The following is a 23,038-nucleotide window of genomic DNA, read 5'->3' as shown; positions in this document are numbered from 1 at the left end:
AAAGGAGAGAGAGGAGTCCTGCAAGAAGAAAATTCAGTCGAATTGAAGCAACTCGTTGTTGTTACAAGAAAAAAAAGCCTGTCCTTGAACTGCCATGAGCAAGCCAGACACTGTTTATGAGGCCTATTAATTGAAAACTTTCTATAGCCTTTTTATACATTATCAATGTAATAATGTAATAACGTTTTGCATACTATTATAATACAATGTAACCACTCTCAATATATTATCAATGACAGCTTTTTTATATATTGCTATAAGTTTTTAATGGTGTATTAGCAACATATAGTGTACCAGCTGCACGTAATCTAACCAGCTGGATTAGTACATAAATACGTGAAATCAGCAAGAGGCATAAATCAGAAAAGTTCTGAAGAAAGTAAACAGGGAGATACTATAGCAAGGAACAGTAGAGAGCACAAATGAGAACTTGGCAGAGGCACAGGACAGTCAGCAAAAWAATGGAAAATTATGACTTGGAGGACTAAAAAAAAAAAAACCATGAACATCGCAACTGTTCGTGCCCTGAATAGAAAGGTTAAAAATCCACCATGATGAAGAGGATGGGATCTCATTAGAGGAAGACCCCCGCGACCACCGAATTGAGGATGACACATGGGCACTCGTAAAACTATGATATCATGTATTTCTGTGCCCATGTATGGTGGTGGTTGTATGGTGGGCATATGGGAAGCAGTAAGAATGCTCACGTTACACCATGCTTACTGTATAAATATGTGCTAATTTGAAGCAAAGGCAGGTGGGTTAGGAGGAGAAATGCCCCTCACCTCCAGCGCTGCAATAAACAAACACCTGCTCTACAGACACCGGTCTATGGGGTTTTATTTCTAGGTCTTTTTCGGGCATCAGCTTTCCTGAAATGCCAGCCCCATTCCTGCTTTCAGGCTGGCAAGATGCAGCAAAAGAGAGATTTTGCAAGCAGGTTCTCTCGAAAAGAAAGCTTTCTCTAAGGTACCCCTCTGTTATGCTGCATTCAGGCTCCAGCAGTGCGAAAAGCCCATTAAAATCAGCTTTAAGCTCACCCTGGGCTGAGAAGTTAATATTTATCAGTCCGAGTAGAGTTCACAAGCTCACACTGTGCTCAGTTCTGTAACAAGCGCGGCCCGCGCACCTCGCAGAACGGGTACCNAAAGAAGGAAGTATGTGGAAACTGCTTTTTGTTCCAATTTGGATGAAAGCAGCAGTTCTTTGGCTGTGATTTTGTAGGTTCATAGTCAACTTTCTCCCCTGGCAGAAATGCATAGCTTGATTTTCATTTGTAGGGGAATAGTAGGACAATGTATTAAACTGGGATTATTTTCATTGTGGAGGATGCATGCAAACCATGGTGAAACACATTCCTACTGCTTAGGAGGCCTATTAATTGAGAACCTTCTATAGCCTTTTTATACGTTATCAATATAAGAATGTAATAACTTTTTACATATTATTATAATACAATGTAATCACTTTCAATATATTTATCACTGATAGCTTTTTTTATATATTGCTGTAAGTTTTTTTAATAGTGTATTAGCAACATATAGTATACCAGCTGCATGTAATCTAACCAGCTGGATTAGTGCATAGATATGTGAAATCACCAAAAGGCATAAATCAGAAAAGTTCTGAAGAAGTAGACAGGCAGATGCTATAACAAGGAACAGTAGAGAGCACTAATGAGAACTTGGCAGAGACACAGGACAGACAGCAAAATAATGGAAAATGAAGACTTGGAGGACTAAAAAAAACCCATGAACATCACAACTGTTCATGCTCTGAAGACAAAGGTGAAAAGCCCGCCATGATGAAGAGGATGGGATCTCATTACAGGGAGACCCCCATGACCACCGAATTGAGGATGACACATGGGCACTTGTAAAACTGTGATATCGTGGATTTCTGTGCCCATGTATAGTGATGGGTGTATGGTGGGCGTATGGGAGGCAGTGAGAATGCTCATGTTACACCATACTTACTGTATAAATATGTGCTAATTTGAAGGGAAGGCAGGCAGGTTAGGAGGAGAAATCCCTCTCACCTCCAGCGCTGCAATAAACAAACACCTGCTCTATTAACACCGGTCTATGGGGTTTTATTTCTAGGCCTTTTTCGAGCACCAGCTTTCCTGAAATGCCAGCCCCATTCCTGCTTTCAGGCTGGCAGGATGCAGCAAAAGAGAGATTTTGCAAGCAGATTCTTTCGAAAAAAAAAAGCTTTCTCTAAGGTACTCCTCTGTTATGCTGCATTCAGGCTCCACCAGTGCGAAAAGCCCATTAAAATCAGCTTTAAGCCCACCCTGGGCTGAGAAGTTAATATTTATCAGTCTGTTAAGCTTGTGTATCTTACCGTAGAGTTCACAAGCTCACACTGTGCTCAGTTCTGTAACAAGCGCGGCCCGCGCACCTCGCAGAACGGGTACCTTTAAACCGAGTGGTTTGCGAGGACATTCAGGGCCCTTTCTCCCGTCRYGARGAGAGCAGCGYTTTCAGCACAGAGCGAWCGCYSCCGCTCCCTCACGCCGCTCCCGCTCCCTCACGCCGCTCSCGCCTTCCCGCCACTGAGCTCCCGTGACGTCACGCTGCCCGCCCCCCGCTGTGACGTCACGCCGCTCCCGCCCCGCCGGTGACGCCGCGCGGCGCGCGCTGGCTGCCGGGAGTTGATTGGCCGGCGGGCGGCGCGTTCCCATCGTGCCCCGCGGCACCCGTTGCGCCTCCCCCGCGGCGGCGGCGCGGCCCGGACCCCATCCCATCCCCGCCTCACCCGCTCCGGAGCCCCGCCGGAGCCCCCAGCCCGCCCCGCCATGCCCCCCAAGAAGCAGCAGCAGCCGGCGGGGGGCAGCAAGAAGGCGGACCAGAAGAAGAAGGAGAAGATCATCGAGGTAAGGAGGCCCAGGCGGCCGCTGTCTGGCCGCGGCCTCTGGCTGGGCCCTGCCGCTCCCTGCGGCTGGAGCGGCTGAGGGRAGGGTGGCACAGCCCAAACCTCTCTGTTGCCTCTCTGTCTCCCCTCGCTGATAGCTGCCTGGACCAGCTGTGGGTGTTCAGCCAGGACATTGCGAGGCCCGAGCTGTGATGGGGCTGAACGTGATTTGACAATGTGCTCTGCCTTCGTTTTTCCTCGCCCTTTCYCATATTCATCCTGGTGTCCTGTGTGTCCGTGTATYTSCRGAGTCCGGCTCGCTGGGGTGTRGGTTTGTGCTTTTGGGGGYTGGACCRGGTGATCTCCAGAGATCCCTTCAYACCGTAGTGATTCGGTCCCTCACTCAGTTGGGCGGGGGGATTTGTTACAATGTGACCCGTGTGACCAGATCAAAAAAAACCAACGAGCTACTTGAGGAATATATGTATGTTACTTATTAGGACAGTCACATCAGGCTTCCTGTGACAGTAGAATTTATGCTGAGAGTACAATCAGAGTACTTACAGGAAATTAAATATTTGCCTGCTTTTATTGACATGAAAAATGCTGCTCAGCCGCTCCATGCTGTTCATGTGAAATATCCATGTAATGTCAGTTTTCTTTTAAATCTGAGGCTACAGAATGTTATATCTGTGGTTTTTGGAAAAGTCAGGTTAGAGCAGTTGGTCTTGTGTTCTCCTGGCATTGGAGTTCCTGAGGTTCTTGCTGAATCAAGCTGCTTCCTATTATAAAGTAATAAAAATTATTTTTATAGGAAAATTCTGCTTTTTATTACAATGAAATGTAGCTGCAAGGGGAAARGCTTGTGTCGATTGCTAACAATAACTGTTGTATAAATCGAATACACTGGGGCTATATTTTCCTTGCAGTATCTACAGTAGAAATCAAGTGTGTAAATAATAGATTTTCTTTCCCAACCAATTGTTTTGACTTCTTCAGTTAGCACCAAGTAACAGAGAAGCTGCTGTTCATAGGGAACATGTTGTAAGTGTAAATGGCATGAGTCTGGAAACTTGGAGCTGTGTATTTTGTAATTATTTTATAATATGATTTTGGATTGCTAGGGCTTCCAAAACCATTTTTGAGCTGAGCTGTTATCACTGGATGAACATCTGTTACTTTTTCCTGCAAGGAAGAAACTGTTGGTATCAAATCAAAGGCATTAATAAGTTTTAAATRCAGGTATTTCAGTTATAAAAAATATTTCTGCTTCAGGTACTCATGTGAGCTGTATTTTTTCTTGTGAGAAATAATAGATTTGGTATAGAAACCTCTTCTTAACAGTGAAGCTGAAGATACAGAAGAATTGGTTCAGGCAATAAATAGAAACTTCTGGCAGTGGAGTTTAGGAAGTAGAGACATCTGTCCAGACTGGATATAGAGTAACGACTTAACTTCAAATTAGTACAGTTAGAAAATTGAAAGCTTTCAATGCTTGAAAATAGAAAGGAATATGTTACATATGGTAATAACCATCTGTATCACATAGATCACATTTATATCTGAATACTTAACAATAGAAGAAAAAGTGATTTTAGCTAGTTAGAGGGAAAAGCAGCAGTAGTTATGGCTAATCAGTTGTCCTATTTTCCTCAGATATTCCTTGGGTAGTCTCCAAAAACATCTCATCCTTTTGCCTTGAGAGGCCTGAGAATGCTGTGTGTACACACACTGATAGTGGGGCACAAAAAGCTCTGGTGATAAAAACAAGAGCTCACACAAAGGCTGCATTCAGGGGGTTCTGGTGAAAAGCCACTTCTGAAGATGAAATGAGGAGTCTAAATTTTGTCCATACTGTGTCTTGGATGCTAGAGGAAATAATCTGTGTTTTACTGAAAACCTAAGAGGACCAGCAAGGGTGGGGTTTTTGTTGTTTTGTTTGGCATTTGTTTTGGGGTTTTTTTTAATTAATACTGCTATGTTTATCTTTTGATTTAGGACAAAACATTTGGCCTAAAGAATAAAAAAGGTGCAAAACAGCAGAAATTTATCAAGGCTGTGACTCACCAGGTTAAGTTTGGTCAGCAGAATCCACGTCAGGTAAGCATTAATTGTGGAATCTTTTCCCACTGCATAGTTGAATCATCTGTCACTGTATATACAGATGGTCATGTACTGAAAAAAAGTTAAGCTGTTCCTTGCCTCGTGTGAYTGGCACAGATCTAAATAATAGTTGTCTTGCAGATCTTGTTTAGGTGAAAATTATGGACCTGGGTAAAGGTAGTACAGAGTCTTGAGGGATTGTTGGGTTTTGGTTTGTTGTTTGATTGCCTTTTGTTGTGAAAAAACAACTGCATCCCATCCAGATTCAGATAGTCAGGGAGGGCATATGTCTACATAATATTCTGAGAGTAACATAATTAAGTTAAGGTATACCTGAATTCAAATTGCAGATACTGGGTGTCAGCAAAGTACAGTTGCACCTCCTTTCTTTTTTCTCTGTAATTCCCACCTTMTTTAAGAAATAGCGAGCAGTTAAAATTAACAGTAGTTGTTACAAAAACTGGAATTGAGAGAAGATAAAATTATAAACCTGTATGTGCTCATTCTTCTACTTACAGAAGTAYTTATCACAATTTTAAGTGGAAACAAGTCTGTCAAGTTACAGCTATTTGGTGAACTCTTCGGTTCACCAAATTTTGAGCTACTGTCTGCAACTTGGCTCTTCTGTATGATGAAATGAGATACAATGTTTAGATTATACTTAATCAGAAAGCATGGATTTAATGGAAATGATCCACGTCTCTTATTCCTACAGTGCTAGGAATGCTAGCTGTTAAATATTTACACAGCTTTCTGGTCTAYGAATAAGCGTGTACAATAATTACATTTGCGTCAGCTCAATTCATGATGTCATGATAATTCCTTGCACAACAAGGATGAGCTAACATGTCAAACACAACTTGAAAAGTAAGGTTATATTTGGGTCATTAGGTCTAATAACTTTTTGTCGTGGAAAAGATTCCTTGATGTCACCTCTAAAACATTAGTGTTATTCAGTTCTTCTGGAACTTGTATGTGAAATCCCTGGATCTGTGGCATGTATGCAAATACCAGTATGGAAATTAGCCAGCCTGAAATAATGTTGTTTCTCAAATGCATGTAGCTGCCTGCTGTTGGATGTCAAGATCAAATTTTTAACCTTGATTATACCTCTCTTACCTTATAAAATAGCTTTCAGTTAGGATTGTCCCTGAGAAAGAACTTTTTAAGCAGTTTTCCTTGTTTCATGAGATGAAAATGAAAATCCTGTCAGAATTTTAGCTTTGGTGGTGGGTGTGTTTTTTTGTTTGCTCCTTTTTTGATTAATTGTTGTTAACTGGCTTTTTCTTGTTCCTTTGATTTTGGGCTACTTTGTTTGGTTTTTTTTGTTTGTTGGGGTTTTTTAAGACAAATTTCATCTTCAAGCTTTTAGAACTCTGGAGAGAAACAAAAGCATTCTTGAAGTATTACTTTCTGTAGGTGACATATGTGCATCTGCACGTTATTTAAAGTAGCATTTGGGAATTTGTAGTATGAAACYTGGCCAGGCTGCTAATTCCCTTTTAAAACACCTGTCAGGGTGCAGTAGGGGTCACTGTGGCACTAAAGTTACCTGACAGCGTCTCTCCTCTCCGGCAGATTTGCAATCCCTCCTGTAGGACAGGTTAGTGACGATAAAGGGCACTGGCTGCACACACAAGAGCAGCAATTCTGAGCCTACCAGGCATCACAGGTTCTTTTCTTCCTGCCCTTGTAAACAAATTTGGAATGGTTGGCTATTTTAACATGCAGATCTTGTGAAGKGAGTCCTGGCATTCTAATTTTAGATTTATAACTTTTAATTTGGGGTCATTTTAGGCTGCTCAATCAGAAAGTGAGAAGAAATTAAAGAAAGAAGATAAGAAAAAGGAATTGCAGGAATTAAATGAACTCTTCAAGCCTGTGGTTGCTGCACAGAAAATTAGCAAAGGTATGACTAACTGATTTCTCTCTATATTCTTTATTCTATAGCTGCTTAAGGTAAAATAACCCTTCAAAAAACGCCTGGTGACGTTTTAATGAAATAGATACATTTCCTTCTCCATCTAGTGTACCAARCATTTTGTCACGATTTGACATTTTTTGGGAAGTCTCTGGGGTCAGTAGATCATTAGAATATCAAAAGCTACATGGATTTTGTCAGTGCAGCTGAAGATCCTTGGCTGTGTTCTGATTAATCAGTTAGATGCTTCTGGATGTGTGGTMTGATTTTGGTGGGGGGAATGTGTGTGATGGTATTTGTTTAAAACAGCCTGTCTCTTCAGCGAAGTGTGAACATCAGAAGAAAGRATAGGAGATGATAACTATTGCAAAATAATTGCAAACAATATAAGATCATAACTGTTGGCTTCATCAAAGACTTGTACTCAAATCAGAACAGTAAACATGTTCCAGTTATTTCTATCTGGCCTCATAATTAGCAGTAGCACTTGGTTTTGGTTTGCCTTGAGCTTGGTTATGGAGCAAACTAATTTTGTGATGTTACCAAGTTACTRCTTACTAATCTTCTGAAACTTACGTACTTAGATGCAATAATTTTTGACAAAAGAAGTGTGATTTCCATATAGTTAAAGCAAACCTGGTATTTATTCATTATGTCACTGATCAGCAACAAAGGACACTTTTCTCTTTCTGATCTGCAGCTTTCTGTATCAGCTTTCTCTAAATCAAGCAGCTTTTGACTTCAGATTATTTCAGAAAACTAATATTGCTCCAATTTTGAACAAGTGTTGCTGTACATACTCAAATCACTTTGAGTCAAACCAAGACTGAAAGCATCATGTGGAAAACTTAAAATCTTACACGAGAACTTAATTAATGTTACAAGTAAAGTATTTGTGATTTAGTCACTTCTCATTAATACATTTATACCTTCTTCTTTCATTGCTTTTCCTGATGGCCTAATGGTCAAATAATTCCTTAATGAGTTTTACTTAAACTGTATTTAGGGTGATTGGGTAATTCATACTGGGGTAGTTGATACAGTTGCTTGTTTTGGGGTCTCTGATGAGCCATTTCCTTTCTATTATCAAAGGAAGAAAGTGGTTTGAGTGAGTGTGCATTAAGTTACTGTAATTTATTATAGTGTGTTATTGATCTGTTGGGGAAAGGTTGACAATCACAAGATGCTTTACTGTACTAAAGGCAAAAATAGCTTAATGTATAGACAAGAAGGTGCACAGAGTGATCTCTCTCCTGTATTGTAATACAGAAATGAATAATTTGCTCAGGAACACTCCTGTCTACATTTCTTTAAATAGTTAAGTGCCAGCTTTGATACTTAATGTAAATATCATGTGATGAAAGTAAATTTGACATATTCAAGATCAGAATTATGTACTTGTCATGAATGCATTAAATAACCTTCATTTTGAAAATGTGTTTTCATTCTCTACAAGTCCTTGATATKGTTCTCAGAATTTCTAATTTACAGTTTTTGTATAAAAATAGTATTAAAATATAAAAACTTTCTTCACTCAGGTGCTGACCCCAAATCTGTAGTTTGTGCTTTCTTCAAGCAAGGACAGTGCACTAAAGGAGACAAATGCAAGTTTTCTCATGATTTGTCTTTGGAGAGGAAGTGTGAGAAACGAAGTGTCTACATTGATGCAAGAGATGAAGACCTTGAAAAAGGTATAATAATTGTAGAAAGTTACTGCTAAGCTATTCTGATTCTGCAACTGGAATTTTAATATTACCAGTTTTCTGTGTTTTGGTTGTGATCCTGAGGAGCCTGGTCCGTGACTAAGGTAACCCATCCCGCTACATTCAAAATTCTGAGCAACGCTGAGACTTTTTCCAAGTGTGCTCTCAGGTGTTCTTTAGACCTTATCTAGAAAAGAAATAGGACCTGCTGATACTGAATGGTGGTTTTTCAGTWGTGCAGTGTCATGTATTAYGTCAGACGAGCTGGAAGTTGAACARCACTTACTTGACCTTCCTTACACTTGCTGTTTTCCTCTTAAGTTCAGTACAAGGGAAGTGCAAAAGGAGGAAGTGTAATGAGCAACCAGAGTTGCTTTCCAGAGCTGCTACTGGTGTTTGRCCAAATGTGCACAGTTCTAGAATTAGGGGACACTTGAGAATTTTTTCTGTGGCTTCTCCCAAATCACTTGTTGGCTAAGTACTCTGGATTTTACTTTTACTTAGTAGGGATTAGAGATTTTATAGAACTTGTTTTTTTTCACAATTCCTTACATCTCAGTCTTTATTTGAATTTTAGTCTCTGCCGTCCTAAATATATATGATGGGATCCCACAGATTCACTGCTAATGTTGAGATTAGCAGATTCACTGCTAGTGCTAATCATTGATGATTTGCATCTTTTGATGGAACCTTCTTTTAACTTTCATGCAGATAATTTGATATTATCTCTTAGATCCTCAAGTTAGATTATCTGTATTTCTGGATGTTACCTTCCAACCTTCTCTTTTATTCAGTTGTCTTCTTTTTCTTCTTTTCCTTTGTCCACACACAGTGCTGTACAGATGAAATGACATATCAATGACAAACATTAGTGACACATCAATGACAAACATTAATGAGTGCTTAATTGAAACACACTTTCTGCATTTTGAAATAAAAATTTCTAGGATTTTTGAGGTAATTGTCTTGTAAGTGGCATAGGAGAGTTTGAAAATTTTATTTTAAGGACCTGAATTTATTTTCGGTTGTATAAGGTACTTAAAGTAAAAGAAATGCATATTAAAACTGTTAGTGGGCAGAAAAGCAGCTTGCTGGCAATGTTTAGTATTTGGAAATTCTTGTGAAGCCATCTGTTGTCTTCTGCTAGATACAATGGACAACTGGGATGAGAAGAAGCTGGAAGAAGTGGTGAACAAGAAGCATGGTGAGGCGGAAAAGAAAAAACCCAAAACCCAAATAGTATGTCTTTGTTTTGTTTTTTTTTTTTAATTGAACTGTAGTAGAGGGAATTTAGTGCAGTCTGGCACTATGTGTTTATCATTAGGTAAAAATTTTGAATGGAATATTATAATAATATTCTGAGTAGACAGCTGGACTGATAGTATTTCTAGTAATGGATTTAAAAATTAAAAAAACAATAACACAAAACCACAGCCCAACAGCTCTTTTCAGTCCATAAAGTATTTTATCATGTAAATTACAAATGGATAGTAGGTGAAGTGCTTTATAGAAATGCTAAAGGATTCAGTTGTATATCTAATGCATCCTGATTACTTAGAAGATCCAAGTATTGTGATTAGTGACATCTGTTATTGCAGTGACTGCCATATATATTGACTTATTTATGTACAATCTCTTTACTGGCATGGAAGGATTATACATTTTAAATTTTTCTCCTTTMAATTGGAATTTAGTAATTGAGAGCTGTAATTCCTGGGCTCGAAGTTGGAACAATATTTTTTAGTTTTGCACTACATGGCATAATGTATTTATCCCTTTTTCATTCTTTGGGACTGTTTCACTTCTTTTTCAATACTAATTAATTAAATAGTCTGTTGATACTGCCTACATTTGCAAAAGTTAAACATTGCTGTGGCTAAATATGAGCTAGGAATTGCTTGTTAAAGTTGCCAGAATGGTATCTKTTACCTCAGGATCCAGAGCTGGAAGGGTTCACATGTGAGGCAGATGCAGTTAATTTTGTTTAAAACTGCCCAGTCTTGGTGAGCAGAAAGAATGTGCTGCTGGTTTCACAGTAGTGCAGARTTGCCAGTTTTCTGTCATCTTTTTTAATTGGGATCATATGGAGTGAGCAAAAGCTGTTGACTACATGAGTTTTAGACACTCTGTTGCATTTCTTTGTCTACTTTTTTAGTAAAATGCATTTCACATGTTTCTTCAGTTTTGAGCACAATTGCCTTGGGCTTGTTGAACTTCTGRCATGTAGTGTAAAATGCTGTGGATRGAAAGAGAACACAGTGCTAACAACCAYTGCTTTTATACAGGTCTGCAAATACTTCCTTGATGCTATTGAAAACAACAAATATGGATGGTTTTGGGTGTGTCCAGGTGGAGGAGACAACTGTATGTATCGCCATGCTCTCCCTCCAGGCTTTGTATTAAAAAAAGATAAAAAGAAGGAAGAAAAGCAAGATGAAATTTCATTAGAAGATCTAATAGAAAAAGAGGTAAAGTTGTCWGTCAGGTATCTTTTGGTGGTAGTTGTTTTGTTTCTCTGAAAAGACCATAAAAAAATTGCTAATTTATAGTAAAAAACTATTAGATGTTTTTAGCGCTCTATGAGCTAGGGCAAAGGATACATACTATCGATTCATGTTTTTGTTTAAAAACTATCACCTAGTGAATAGAATTAACTRTAGCTGCCTACTTAATGCAGCTGTTGTTTATGCTTTTTTAGGAGGCTTCTATTTCCTAACTGCTATTTTTCATTTATCCATTACAACTACTTTTGTAGCTTTTCTCATCCCCAGCTCAGCCTYCTTAGTTCTCCCTTAACTCTAATGAGGAAACAACACCAAGAACACGAGGCCTTCTGAAGGTGTTGCTGCAGTGCTTCTTTCTGTCACGAYTGCTTGGCAGTATCAGCTTGTTGATACTAAACTATTGTCTTCAGTTTATTTCCTCCTACATTTTTCCTRTTAATTTTCATGCCAACTCATCCACTAACTAGAAAATTGCATGTTGAGTGAAATTTTAAAATGATGATGCAYGTTTAACTGTGTAAGACTCAACAGGGAATTGGAAAGAATTTTTTTCAGTTCTAGGTTCTGGAAAAGAGTAATTAAATCTCCAGTGTGTTACAATCTTTGGAAAGGGTTTCTAGCACTCATCAGTCTCTTTCCTTGACAGCGTGCTGCCTTAGGACCAAATGTTACCAAAATTACTCTAGAGTGTTTTATTGCATGGAAGAGAAGAAAAAGACAAGAAAAGATTGATAAGGCTGAGCAAGATATGGAGAGGAGGAAAGCAGATTTCAAAGCTGGCAAAGCATTGGTGGTAAGTTTTATGGTCCAATTCTTAATGTAAGAAGAACACATAAGTTAAGTTTTGTAATAGGGTAGCTAAGCTGGAATTGCTTTCCTTATTTTTGTGTGTCTTTTTCTTGTTTTTTTTGTGGTTTATTGTTTGTTTTTAACAAGCAGTATAAATTCCATGAAGTGATAACTGAAGGTTTCTTTTTCTGCGAATAGATTAGTGGACGTGAAGTATTTGAATTCCGACCAGAGTTGGTTGATGCAGATGATGAAGAAGCAGATGACACCCATTATGTTCAAGGAGCAGGAGATGATGATGAGGTRAAAAAAGCAAGATAAAATCAAGGAATATTTCAATTGCATTCAAGTTTGAAAGCTTTCAATTTGAGAGTCCTTACAATGAAATTAATAAGCTTGGTTTTTAATTTAATACTGCTAATAGAGTGTATTTTATCAGAAGGTTCCTGTTGAAGGTGAAAAATGTTGTAGAAATCTTGCAGAAGTGAGGATTTTTGTGTAAAAGTAATTACAGATTACAGATGCAGAGCATTTTGGCTTATTTTCCAGACGGAAGACCCTGTGTGCATCAATGATGTAGATTTGAACCTGTATGTCCCCAAGGCAGTAGAGGAGACTGGTATTACAGTGGCTAGTCCAGAGCGATTCAGCACATACACTTCAGTAGAAAAAGATGGTAAGTTTTTTTTTTTTCCAAACCTATTTTCATAATTGCAAATCCAGACTTACGTATGAACCAGGTACATGATATTTAGCCAATGTAAGTCTGCATGAATTTCAAGTAAAGTAGCTTCTTCATGGTTTCAAAATCTGAAGGCATGTTTTGTAGGATTGTGAATTCAATTGGAGATTAAGAAACTTGTGACCTGAAATGCTTAAGAATTCCGTTTATTTTCAGATAATAAATTAAGTGAAGCGTCTGGTGGTGATATAAACAACAGYGAGCAAAATGATTTAGATGAAGATAATGATGGAGATGGGGAATTGGAAAATGGAGTAATTGATGCAGTTCCAGTTGATGAAAATCTCTTTACTGGAGAGGACTTGGATGAACTAGAAGAAGAGCTAAACACTCTTGATTTAGAAGAATGAACTGAAAAGCTCAAGTGAGGAATTAAACTTATGTGACAAAGTGAAAACTGACTACATTTTTTCTCCTTTTTGAATTGAAATCTTAAACAAGATGTTTATGGTTATGCAGCTGAATTTGATGGGCACRTGATATACCGGGAATGTTTTCCTTCAGTCTCATCTACTGCAGTCTTGACTATGCTCACAGTAAAACGTTCAGAGTAGTTCAGTATTACCCGAGAGCTGAATTTGCAGACAGTGAGATCATAACTTTCAATTAAAAGTAGGAAGTGTAACTGCTTTGCCAGTATGCAAGTGGGCAATTTGACATCAGGTACAGTACAAAAATCCAGGTATACATTCTTCACAAAAACTGCATTTTTATTAGTGATTGTGTTGATTTAGAAACTGCCTGAAGTGGTTTTTAGGCAGGATACTCTAACAAAGCTGATGCAGATTATGCTTCTTTAAGTGGTGATTAGCTTTATTTGATCAGCTGGATACTGAAGATTGTGAACTGATACTTCATACAAAACAGTAATACGGTGCCCTCTGTTTAAAATGTTTTAAACTTTCCCACCAACTTTTGCCAATAAATCTGTAAATAAAAATTATCRACTTTAAAATACCTGTGTTGATTTTTCTCTGCTAAGTTAGGATATCATACCAAACTGTTAAGAACTGGATTTTCTGRTAGAGTGGTAAATGTTTTTCTCTGCAGTCTTGATACAGAAGTGATGATGTTTGCTTCAGTTAAATTTGGGCTACCTGCAATACAGGTTTTTTTTGTCTACACTTTATGCAGTGTAAAATTCAGCAGCCAGCTTTTCTCCCTTGCTGTTTCTGTTCCCTGCCCACCCATTAACTGATGTGATACCTGCTRTACATCACTCACTGCTATTCCAGTCTCATTCTTTCCCCACTGTCTTTTGTAGATTAGCCAAGACTTCAGGCTCTGTAGAGCAGGGATTCTACAGCCCAAAACATGCCTGTCATCCCTTTGGTGTCCTCTGAGTAACAGGAAGTTGTTCAGGGGTAAGTTGCCTCAGGTGTTGTGCTCTACAGACTGCACTTRGGTCAGTGTGTCCTTTTGCAGCCGATTGAGTCTCTGCCATACAGATCCTCAGCAGTGGTGCTTTTCCAGGGGGCTGTGGGCTGTGCCTCCTTGCCATACTACCGGTGGTATCTGCCACAGTACTGCTGTGCTAATGATACCCTGTGTATCGACTTTTCTAAAGCTCTTAAATCACTTCTTCCACACCATTAAGAGTGGTGACATTGTCAGTGAGCTATCCCAAACTGCTTTTGGGTGRTAATATTAGCTTGACTGGTTATTTCTGGCACTGCTGAATTGACTGTTCTAAAATAGCAGACTCAGAATTTTTGGCCTTTTTTGGGATCTTTGTGGAATTAATTTTTTTTCCTGTAGGAACAAGAAGTGGTGCTTGGGGGAAAGAGGCCTACTGAAATTGACTTCTAAATGTTAGTGTGTAAGGAAAAGCTGCACTATCATATAAATATTTATTTATGCGGATTTTTCTCTGGTGGCCATAAATAAACAGAGTTGATGAATTACTGTATTATACTGGCCAGCTATAGGATACCTGGCTCATCAGGACACTTAAGAATGCAATTCATTTGAATGTATGTTGCATAATTTTTCAAAATTGTATATTTTAAATGGGAATAAAAGTAATTTAATCATTATCAAGGATGAAAATGGCTTTCTATGTTTTGTGTCTTAGGGGCTGGTTTATTGTATGTAGTACTTACTTTGATAATAGTGATCTATTTCACTGATTCAAATAGGTTAAAACTTTGCCAAAACTGAGTTCATATTACTTGAATTTTACATTGGAGGAATGACAGGGTGACTCATAAATTTCAGCTAATGAAATGCTGRTGGATAGGCAGTGAGTGCCCTTCTGGGTCTAAAGGAATGGTTTTGGTGCATGACTCCTTTGAACAGGTGGCATTTCAACATTAGGACTGTCACCTTGCATAGCACTGAAACCCACTGAACATCCATAAGTTAACTGAAGAAAACCTGATTTTCCTAGGCAGCTGTTGTTGACAGTTCACTTCAYGTGGGCAGGAAACAATAGCTGGTTGTCCCTGTTTGGTTTTCAACGTTTTTCCTCTCAACTTAYTCTGGCACAGCTCCTGGCTGGGCTTGCTCTGCCCAGATTTCCAACCATGAAAGCARGGTGACTGCTCCTAAAGAGCCCTTTGTCAGGGTAGCATTCAGCATTCTCAGGGTGGGTAACCATCTGCTGCTGCACGTTCCATTTGCTTGCAGATGGGCTGGAATATAACCTGCTCAAAGTGCTTAATCTTCTGATTTAAAGAACCCTGCAGTTGTAGCTAATGGGGTTTCAGTCAATAAATGCTTAATTAAAAATGAGTGCCAAAGCGTTGCTTGGGGTAGATGAATTATTAATGCTCTGGAAATGAGCAGTGTGATAGAAGGGAGTTCACTTGGGTGTGACATCACTAAGTCATTCTCATTAATGCACATTTCCTGAAATTATTCTGATATAAAATAATGAGTCATTTCTGGAAAAATGAAATGTAATCTCAATCCTAAAATAATGGTATTTTCATTTCTGTGACCACCCAGTCTGGATGGGTCAGAAATACAGTATTTCACTGTTGGGAGAGCAGACAGACTCTGTTCAGGACACTTACTGGGTTGAGATCAGGCTGTAAAGATCATAAGCCAGGTGAGACAYACCTCTGCAATAAATTTGGTTTCTAGTCCTTGCAGCCTTGGCCACTGTTGGTATCACCTTGTTGTTCTCCTGACTTACCTGAGCACTGTTTGAGAAATGCAGCTGTGGCTTGAGCAGATCTTGAGGGAGCACTCTCATGTAGCACTGTCTTGAAAGCACCTTTGGTACTGCACATGTGTGTGGATAAAACCAAATTTTTAAAGTGCTTYAGTAAATCCATGTCTCTGCTCCCTGCTATTTGCAATTGTGGGAGTGGAGCATTTATTTGTTTTAAATTTTAATGTGTTAAAATCCCACTTCAGTTACTCACACAAACAGCTTGAACTGCTGAAACTGTATCTTTAAATTCATTGAAGTTCTGGGGTTTTTTTAATGCCTGTGTGATTGAATTTTATGCTTGCCACTGCTTTGTTACTCGGAGCTCCCTACTTTTTTTTTTTGTAATTAACACTGTTCACAAAGGCCAGGAAAAAAATTAAATATTAACTGTCAAGACTGACATTAAATATTACATTATCTATGAGTTGTTTGCAATAGAAGTGTTGCCATTTCTTAATGGAAAGTGCTCCCCAGCTGTTTTAATCAAGAGGTTTTATTACTGATAAACTTTGGACCAAGCAGTGGTACTTTYCTTGGCAAATTCAGTATTGTCATAATAGATTGTGTTTGTTTAGTGTGTTGGTTACAGAAAGAATATACACATACAAATCAGTATGTTTTTATTCATGGTTTCTTTTACAGTTTTGTTGGATGTGGAATAACAGCTGTCAAAAAAATTATGTCTCAGACATTCTGAATGCTGAATTCTAATTCTTTTGCAATGCTAATGCTCCTTTTAAAAATTACCTGAATATAGTAAGTAATGCAGGCTTAGGTAGTTGGTAAGCTTATTTATCTTGCACATAATATACTTGGAAATTTCATGAACAGTATTTATTATTCCTGTTCCGTGTGCTGCTTTGTAATAACTTTGAAACTCCAGAGTGATCAAACAACTGAAGTCAAAATCTTACAAGGCTGGGTCTTTGTTTTCCTCACAGTGAAATTAATGCAACCCTAGAGCTGAGAGGAARGGACTGTTCATATATGCAAATATCACATACATATTCACCTGAAGTGTCTCAGGAGGAATTATCCCCTGAACAATATGAATAAGAATTGGAACAGAATTGGAAACATGAGATATGGGAAGGCCAGAAGAGCTGCAGAAACTCGTAACAACAATTGCACTGCATCAGACCAAGAGACCATTTATGACACTCMAAAAACCAGACATCCATACAATTCTTACCTAGAACATTTCCTCTGCTAGATGGAGCCTGTGGTGCCTTTCTCTTCAGAGTACACCCGCTCTTTGTTCCCTGAATCCCTGTACTTTCTTATCAGCRTTTGGAAACTCCAGAGTTCCTTGTTTGGAACTTGACTCCTCCCAGCGTTTGCTGTTCAAGGAAGTCACGTCCTATGCCTACCTTTGCTTTGTCTTAATGCCATGTGCAGGAAGGGGATGTAAAAAAAGCTGATGGCTTTCACTYGTGAAGAACACAATCTCTTGATGTACTTCAGTGCTAGAAACAGGTTTTTTCACAATATATTTTGTGAAGCAAACACTTCATGAATGAAGCGTTTGAATGAAGTCTTTGCATCTGGTTGAGTACCAGGTGTGTTTTATGTAGCTGTGATCACCTYAAGTSCTTTTGCTGTGATATCTGCACACAACCCTTYTCTTTTTCCCCCAAACTGGTATTGCAGGCTTAGAAGTGACCTTGSCTTTGCCTGTCACACTYAGTTCTTCATTTCAATGGATGCTCTGTCYTTTTACAGAGAGCAGCTGTTGCTGGTGTTAGCAATAAGGCCAAGATGTTTTATTCATTTATGATGTTACAGCCCTAATATGTGACCACAATAGGCTYCTTCATAGCACATTATTGAAGTGAATGCCAAAAATAATCGGTTCTTTCTATCATAAAATAGCAGCAGCAGCATCTCATCTTTGTTTAGTGGAAGAGACCTTGGAGGTTATCTCTTTATCTTACATTTGTGATTGAAAATGAACAGTGATGTAATACATTTGGACATAAATCTGAGCAAGGCTGGCTTAAAACTTGGAGATGTTCGCTGAGTTACCCAAACAGACTTCAAAAATGAGATGGACTCCTAAGTCAAAGCAAGATACAATGGAAAATAAAGCATCACAGCTTTCCTTTAGATAARGAGAGAAGCAGAAGCAATCCTGAAGGAAAGAGGGGAGCAAATTATCACAGAAGGTTCCCAAGGTAAAACAATGTTTGTACCATCAGGCATTGGGCAAATGTGTTCTGTGGATGCTGCATGCTTGGAGCTGTGCTGGAATGAAGCTGTCTATCAGCATATAACGTGAGTGTAGCACATCTCTTGTAGGAATTCAGCTTGTATCTTACATTTCTCAGGCCTCTACAATACACTTCTCTTCTAGGAGAACTTTTGTTCTCTTCATGTTGCACCTCAATTCCTGTTTCGTTCTTGCATTACCTTCTCATGCTCTGGACACAAGGCAGGCAGAGATGGGATTGAAGATTAYGTGGTAGTTTGGTCTCTGCACACTAATACAAATCCTTTGCAAGCTCTCAATCACTGTTTTCTATCAACCTTGGTGATGTCTGACATGTCAAGTAGTTTAGTTGTTTAATTTGGGAGTAGTAGACTACTTCAGAAAAAAGATTGATTGACTTCCACTTCAAAAATTCCATAGTTACAACTTAATGTTTAAAATCAGATAATAGCCAAGTTTCTAGGCAAGAAACCTTTAATCTCCATGCTCCATCACTTTCTTTAGCTGTCTTCTCCCTCTGTTGAGTATGAACACTGCAGAAGGGAGGCTGTTCTGACTGACCTCTCTAATCCACATCAAATAGCCCAGCAGTCCTTGTGGAAGGCAGCTGCTGCCTGTGGGCTCCCTGCACATCCTCAGCAGTGTGCTTTCCTAATGAGGCTCTCAACACTTCAGGGAGAGGTGTTTATCAGAGGCAGGCAAGGAGAATCAGAAAAGCTGGTCAGAAGGAATAGAGCAAAAATCTATTTCTTCAAATATCTGACAGACYAAAGCCAAAATTAGAGTGGAATATAAACTGCAGGGTCTCACTGTTGTGAACTATTTTCTTGCATAAGCACCTGGGAGGTGTCAGAGCTGCACATTTTGTCAGTTCGATCAGCCCTGCACCATGAGCTCTGCAGTCCTWTTCTTGTCAATAGAAGCAGTCTGTATTCTGTAAATGGCACTTGTGGATACTGTGTCCCACACAGTGCCTTCCACACAGAAATGCCCACTCACGGCTCTGCACAGCAGTTGCTGTGCATGAATAATTGCCCATTCTTCCTATGTATGGGCAGCCGGAGATGTGGAATGAGGAATCTTCCCCAAGAGGGCAAAAAGGGAAATGCTTAAATGTGCTCTATTCAGGGCATGGAAGTGTCCAGTTCCCACCACGGATAACTGTTGTCAGCATTAACTTGTGTTTGATAGATGCAAAAATAGTTCTTTCAGCAGCAGCACYCAGCTGGGACTCCATGGGAGTGACCCCCTGGCAATGGCTTAGAAGCAAACAGTAAAACTGAAAACAAACCAAATCCACACCAAACACCCCCAACCTTCACTCCCCTGGCCAAACCCTCTGTTAGAATGACTAAAGGTCTGATTCTGTATTGAGCCAAGCTTTATTCCTTGAGAGAAAYATTAATTATTTAACTCAGCCATGGCATAGTCGCCAGTACAATGTTTTATAGATAAGGACAAGTTTTGGTTTAATATTAATGCCAGATAGGACAGTRTTCCCTGGACACAGAGGATCAAAATATAATGACTTCAAGGTGAGGGTGAGTTGGGGTTCTTTGGGGAGAAAGGGGGATTTCTGCATAGGGAAGAGGGAGGATGTTTGATCTGTGGGGCATTCTGTAAGACAGTAACGTGTCTTCTGAAGGCAGGAGGCTGGAGCTGATGGCTGGGCTGAAACACTTGAAATGCTTCTTGAAAGTCAAGGGGAAATAAATACCTCTTTCAGTGTCAGTTAGTACTATTATCATCTTTCAGTGTCTTTAAGTAAAAGAATATTCAGAGTATTGGGTATAAAGGAACTTGGCTGTGCTTTATTCTTCCACTACTGTCTTTCAATCCTAATTGCTCTGTATCCTGTTATTATTTTGTAATCTAAGTCTTCAACACATTTAAAGTCTGAGCTTGTTACTAAGAACAGAGCAGTCTGAAGAATTATTTCTTTCCCAGGGAATTTGAAAGTTTTAAACTAGTTTTTGTTCCAAGTCCTTCAGCAGGAACGTGGAAGTGTTACTGTAGTACAGGAGCACGAGAGAACAGATGCTTCAAGGCAGATGAGGCATTATGTGCCCGAAATGATCAATAAAAAAAGCCCACATGACTGCTCTGTGAATCTGACCCTTGTTAGACTCCTTTGAAAATACATGATGAAAAAAAATCACAGAAAAAAATAGAAAGTTTGGGGGAAAGATTCCAAAGTTGTGTATAAGATGCTTTTACTTGTACGAAATAAGAGATGATTTGCACTAAAGACAAAGATAACAATATSTCAGGGATGCAACAGGAAGCCGTGGTCTCTGGTATTTCTGTATAACCAGAAGCAGTCAAGAATGTAAGGAACCTAGGAAATGCCTCTTGTCATCTGGAAGTTTTCCATAAATGGAAATAAACTAGAAATTGAGCCGTCTTCTGTGCCTATAGATCCTGTGTGCAGGGAAGTGCTCTGTTSCTCTTTGTCCCAGCAGAACGCTGTTCCACAAGAATTTCTGCCAGACATAGTCACTTCCCCTTTCTAAATAAAGCCTGTGTGCACACTTGCMATGGGTGATGGTCTCAGCAGAAAGRACAGTACTTAAAATAGTAGGAAAACAGTGGCAGGCAAAAGAAGGAAAAGGTTCTTAGGAAGGATATTAAGATATATCTAAGATGGAAGAGGAATGATTTCTTCCTCACCTTCAGGGAACTGCATAAAAAGCAGCACATTCTAGAGGGTCTTTGTGAACATAAAAAGGTAGAGTTAAAAATCATGGCATCAACATACCTCCTCTGGAAAGGAAGAAAGAAATGGAGAAGAGAGCGATGAAGAGATAGGAGGGATGAATCTTCATTTAATTAAGTGTAACATTAGCACTCCTGTATTAATTGTRGCTGTGGTGTATTTACAAGCTTTGCTGGATACAGGAAGAAGGGTGGATTAGGAAGAAGTGCAGGTCCAGGTGCAGTTCTGTGTGGTGGAATTGGCCTCTGAAGGAGCCCCCAGTGCAGGATAAGTCCCATGGGAGCTGGAGCTTTCCATCCTGGGGGCTGTGACAGGTTGGATGTTTCAGTGGGATGGGGGAAGCACAAGTACAGAACTTCCATACACAAGGTCACAGCCTGCTGATGTCAATGTTTCATATCTTTTCCCACTCTAGGAGCAGAAGGCCAATTATATCACACTCTAGATATGCAAATTCTTCCTATCCCCTTCTAAAAAGCCCTCCTGACATCTTTCCCACCAGAAGACCCAAGAGCCCCATCCCTCCATGGCTCTCTCCTGGAGCACCGTCACTGTGGTTATCTGAGGGTGCTCTGCTCCTTCTGGGGTTAGGGTGGTGACTTCCTTGGCTTTTCCCTCTGGGCTGGTGTGTTCCCACASCCTCTTCCTTAACAGAGCAGGGTGSTATTTATCTTTTTGTCTGTTACGTTTTCTATATGCACGCATATTATGAAAATATTTTCAGAGAGATTGTGCAGAGAATATTATGGAGCTTGTTGTTTGGGTTTTTTTTTTTTCCTGGATCCATTTCTCTTTTTTTTTTTTTTTTTTTCCTGGATCCATTTCTCCCTTATTACGTTATTTCCTGACAAAGCTTTTCTCTAGGGTAAAAGTACTCTTAAAATATATATATTTTAAAAAATRTTTAAGTCTTCGGGGGCGTTACTGAGCAGCATCTGGAAATATTTGTTTGCTAATCTTCTGAAGTGCTTTGTGAAGCAAAAACTGAGTCACATGTGATTTATAATGACCAACTTTGTCAGACTGAAGAAATAYGAATCCTTTGGTAAATCAAGCAGTGCTGTCCCTGAATTTGATGCTATGAAATCTTAATGTGAAAAAAAAAAAGGCCTGGTGAGTAACGAGCACTCTATAAAACACAAAAATGGGATTGCAGAAAGACTTTGACTAACACTGGAGTAATACAGCTATCAGTATTGAACAAATCAGGACCAGGCCTGGTACAGCTCACTTCCTTTTCAACTGGAGATTTCAGACTGAGATTTCAGCTGGGAGCTGGTTTAATAAATGTAGCCATACCCTTGTTGTCCCAGTGAAAACATTGCCCTATAGCCCCAGGCTAAGGACAGCTTTTGCTAACAACTGAATGAGACATGGCTGATATRAATTGCTCATAGGAGCAATAAAGCAACTCAAGCCTAAATATCTGTTGTGGTTTCCTCATGTTTCACCCTGTAATCCGTCCATACTTTTTAGATTTAATTTCATTTTTTGCAAGAAAATGGATATCAAAGACAATATKAAACAAAATAGAAATAAAAGGCATCAACTGACCAAACCAAACTAACATGTGAAGTGCATTTTTTGGTCAGGTTGGGTTTTGTTTTCTACTGTCCTGTTAGAAACTGATTTACTTCTTGAAAGGTCTGTTTATAGCAGCTAAGCCTCTTGAAAAGTCCAAGTGTCTGGATGCTACAAGAGCAAAATATTTACTAAAACTCTCACATTGGTGAAGGCTTTTCTGGGAGACTAATAGTCTCGATGAACAAATGGGTGGTGATCCTTTCTTTGCTCCAGATATTCCTGTTGCTGGTACTATAAAGCACTGAATCCACTCAGAGGCTGAAGTTTATTGCTGGCATACAGAACCCCTTGCTGACCCTTTTAAGCMGGGCCACAGTGCTCTACACGTTTGTAGTTTCTACCGAATTCGCTAGAAACTTTGTGGCACTTTGTGCATTTCTTGCTGCTGCCTTTGATGTTGTGAGGTGGAGACTTAATTGCCAAGGGAAAGCATTCTGAAATACTCTATCCAATAGTTACAGGCTGGACACTCAGGAATAGAAAAAAAAAATAATACCTGTCTACCAAAAGTCCTTTGCATCTTGCCGCGTTTTATTCTGCTGCATTAATAACTCATTGTCTGAGTGAAAACTAACAAGACCAATAACTTGTAACAGAAATATTAGTTTTATCTGCTGGATAATGGAAATCAATTTTTTAGACTCCAAAGTAATCACATTCTGTTTTGAATACAGACAAAAATGTTGGTGTCTTGGAAAGAATCCAAGTCCTGCCTTAGTTGTTGATTTTTACCACTGGGTATCTTAGT

The 23,038-nt window shown here is 39.2% G+C and overlaps 1 protein-coding gene across 1 annotated transcript; it reads left to right on the top strand.

The window, feature by feature from the left end:
• The first annotated feature begins 2,679 nt into the window (after positions 1-2,679).
• On the top strand, positions 2,680-14,657 carry ZC3H15 (zinc finger CCCH-type containing 15). The gene is made up of 10 exons (XM_057383429.1): positions 2,680-2,881; positions 4,858-4,959; positions 6,760-6,871; positions 8,422-8,574; positions 9,734-9,825; positions 10,872-11,054; positions 11,737-11,883; positions 12,078-12,182; positions 12,429-12,555; positions 12,778-14,657. Exons 1-10 carry the CDS (start codon positions 2,804-2,806, stop codon positions 12,969-12,971), a joined length of 1,293 nt encoding a protein of 430 aa, XP_057239412.1. The 5' UTR covers positions 2,680-2,803; the 3' UTR covers positions 12,972-14,657.
• The last annotated feature ends 8,381 nt before the right edge of the window (positions 14,658-23,038 follow it).

The sequence above is a fragment of the Malurus melanocephalus genome, unplaced genomic scaffold, assembly GCF_030028575.1.
Source record: "Malurus melanocephalus ecotype Western Australia unplaced genomic scaffold, MMel_1.1 scaffold_632, whole genome shotgun sequence".
Taxonomy (NCBI): Eukaryota; Metazoa; Chordata; class Aves; order Passeriformes; family Maluridae; genus Malurus; species Malurus melanocephalus.
The sequence above is the reverse complement of the archived record's forward strand: the minus strand, read 5'-3'. Positions and strand labels throughout refer to the sequence as shown.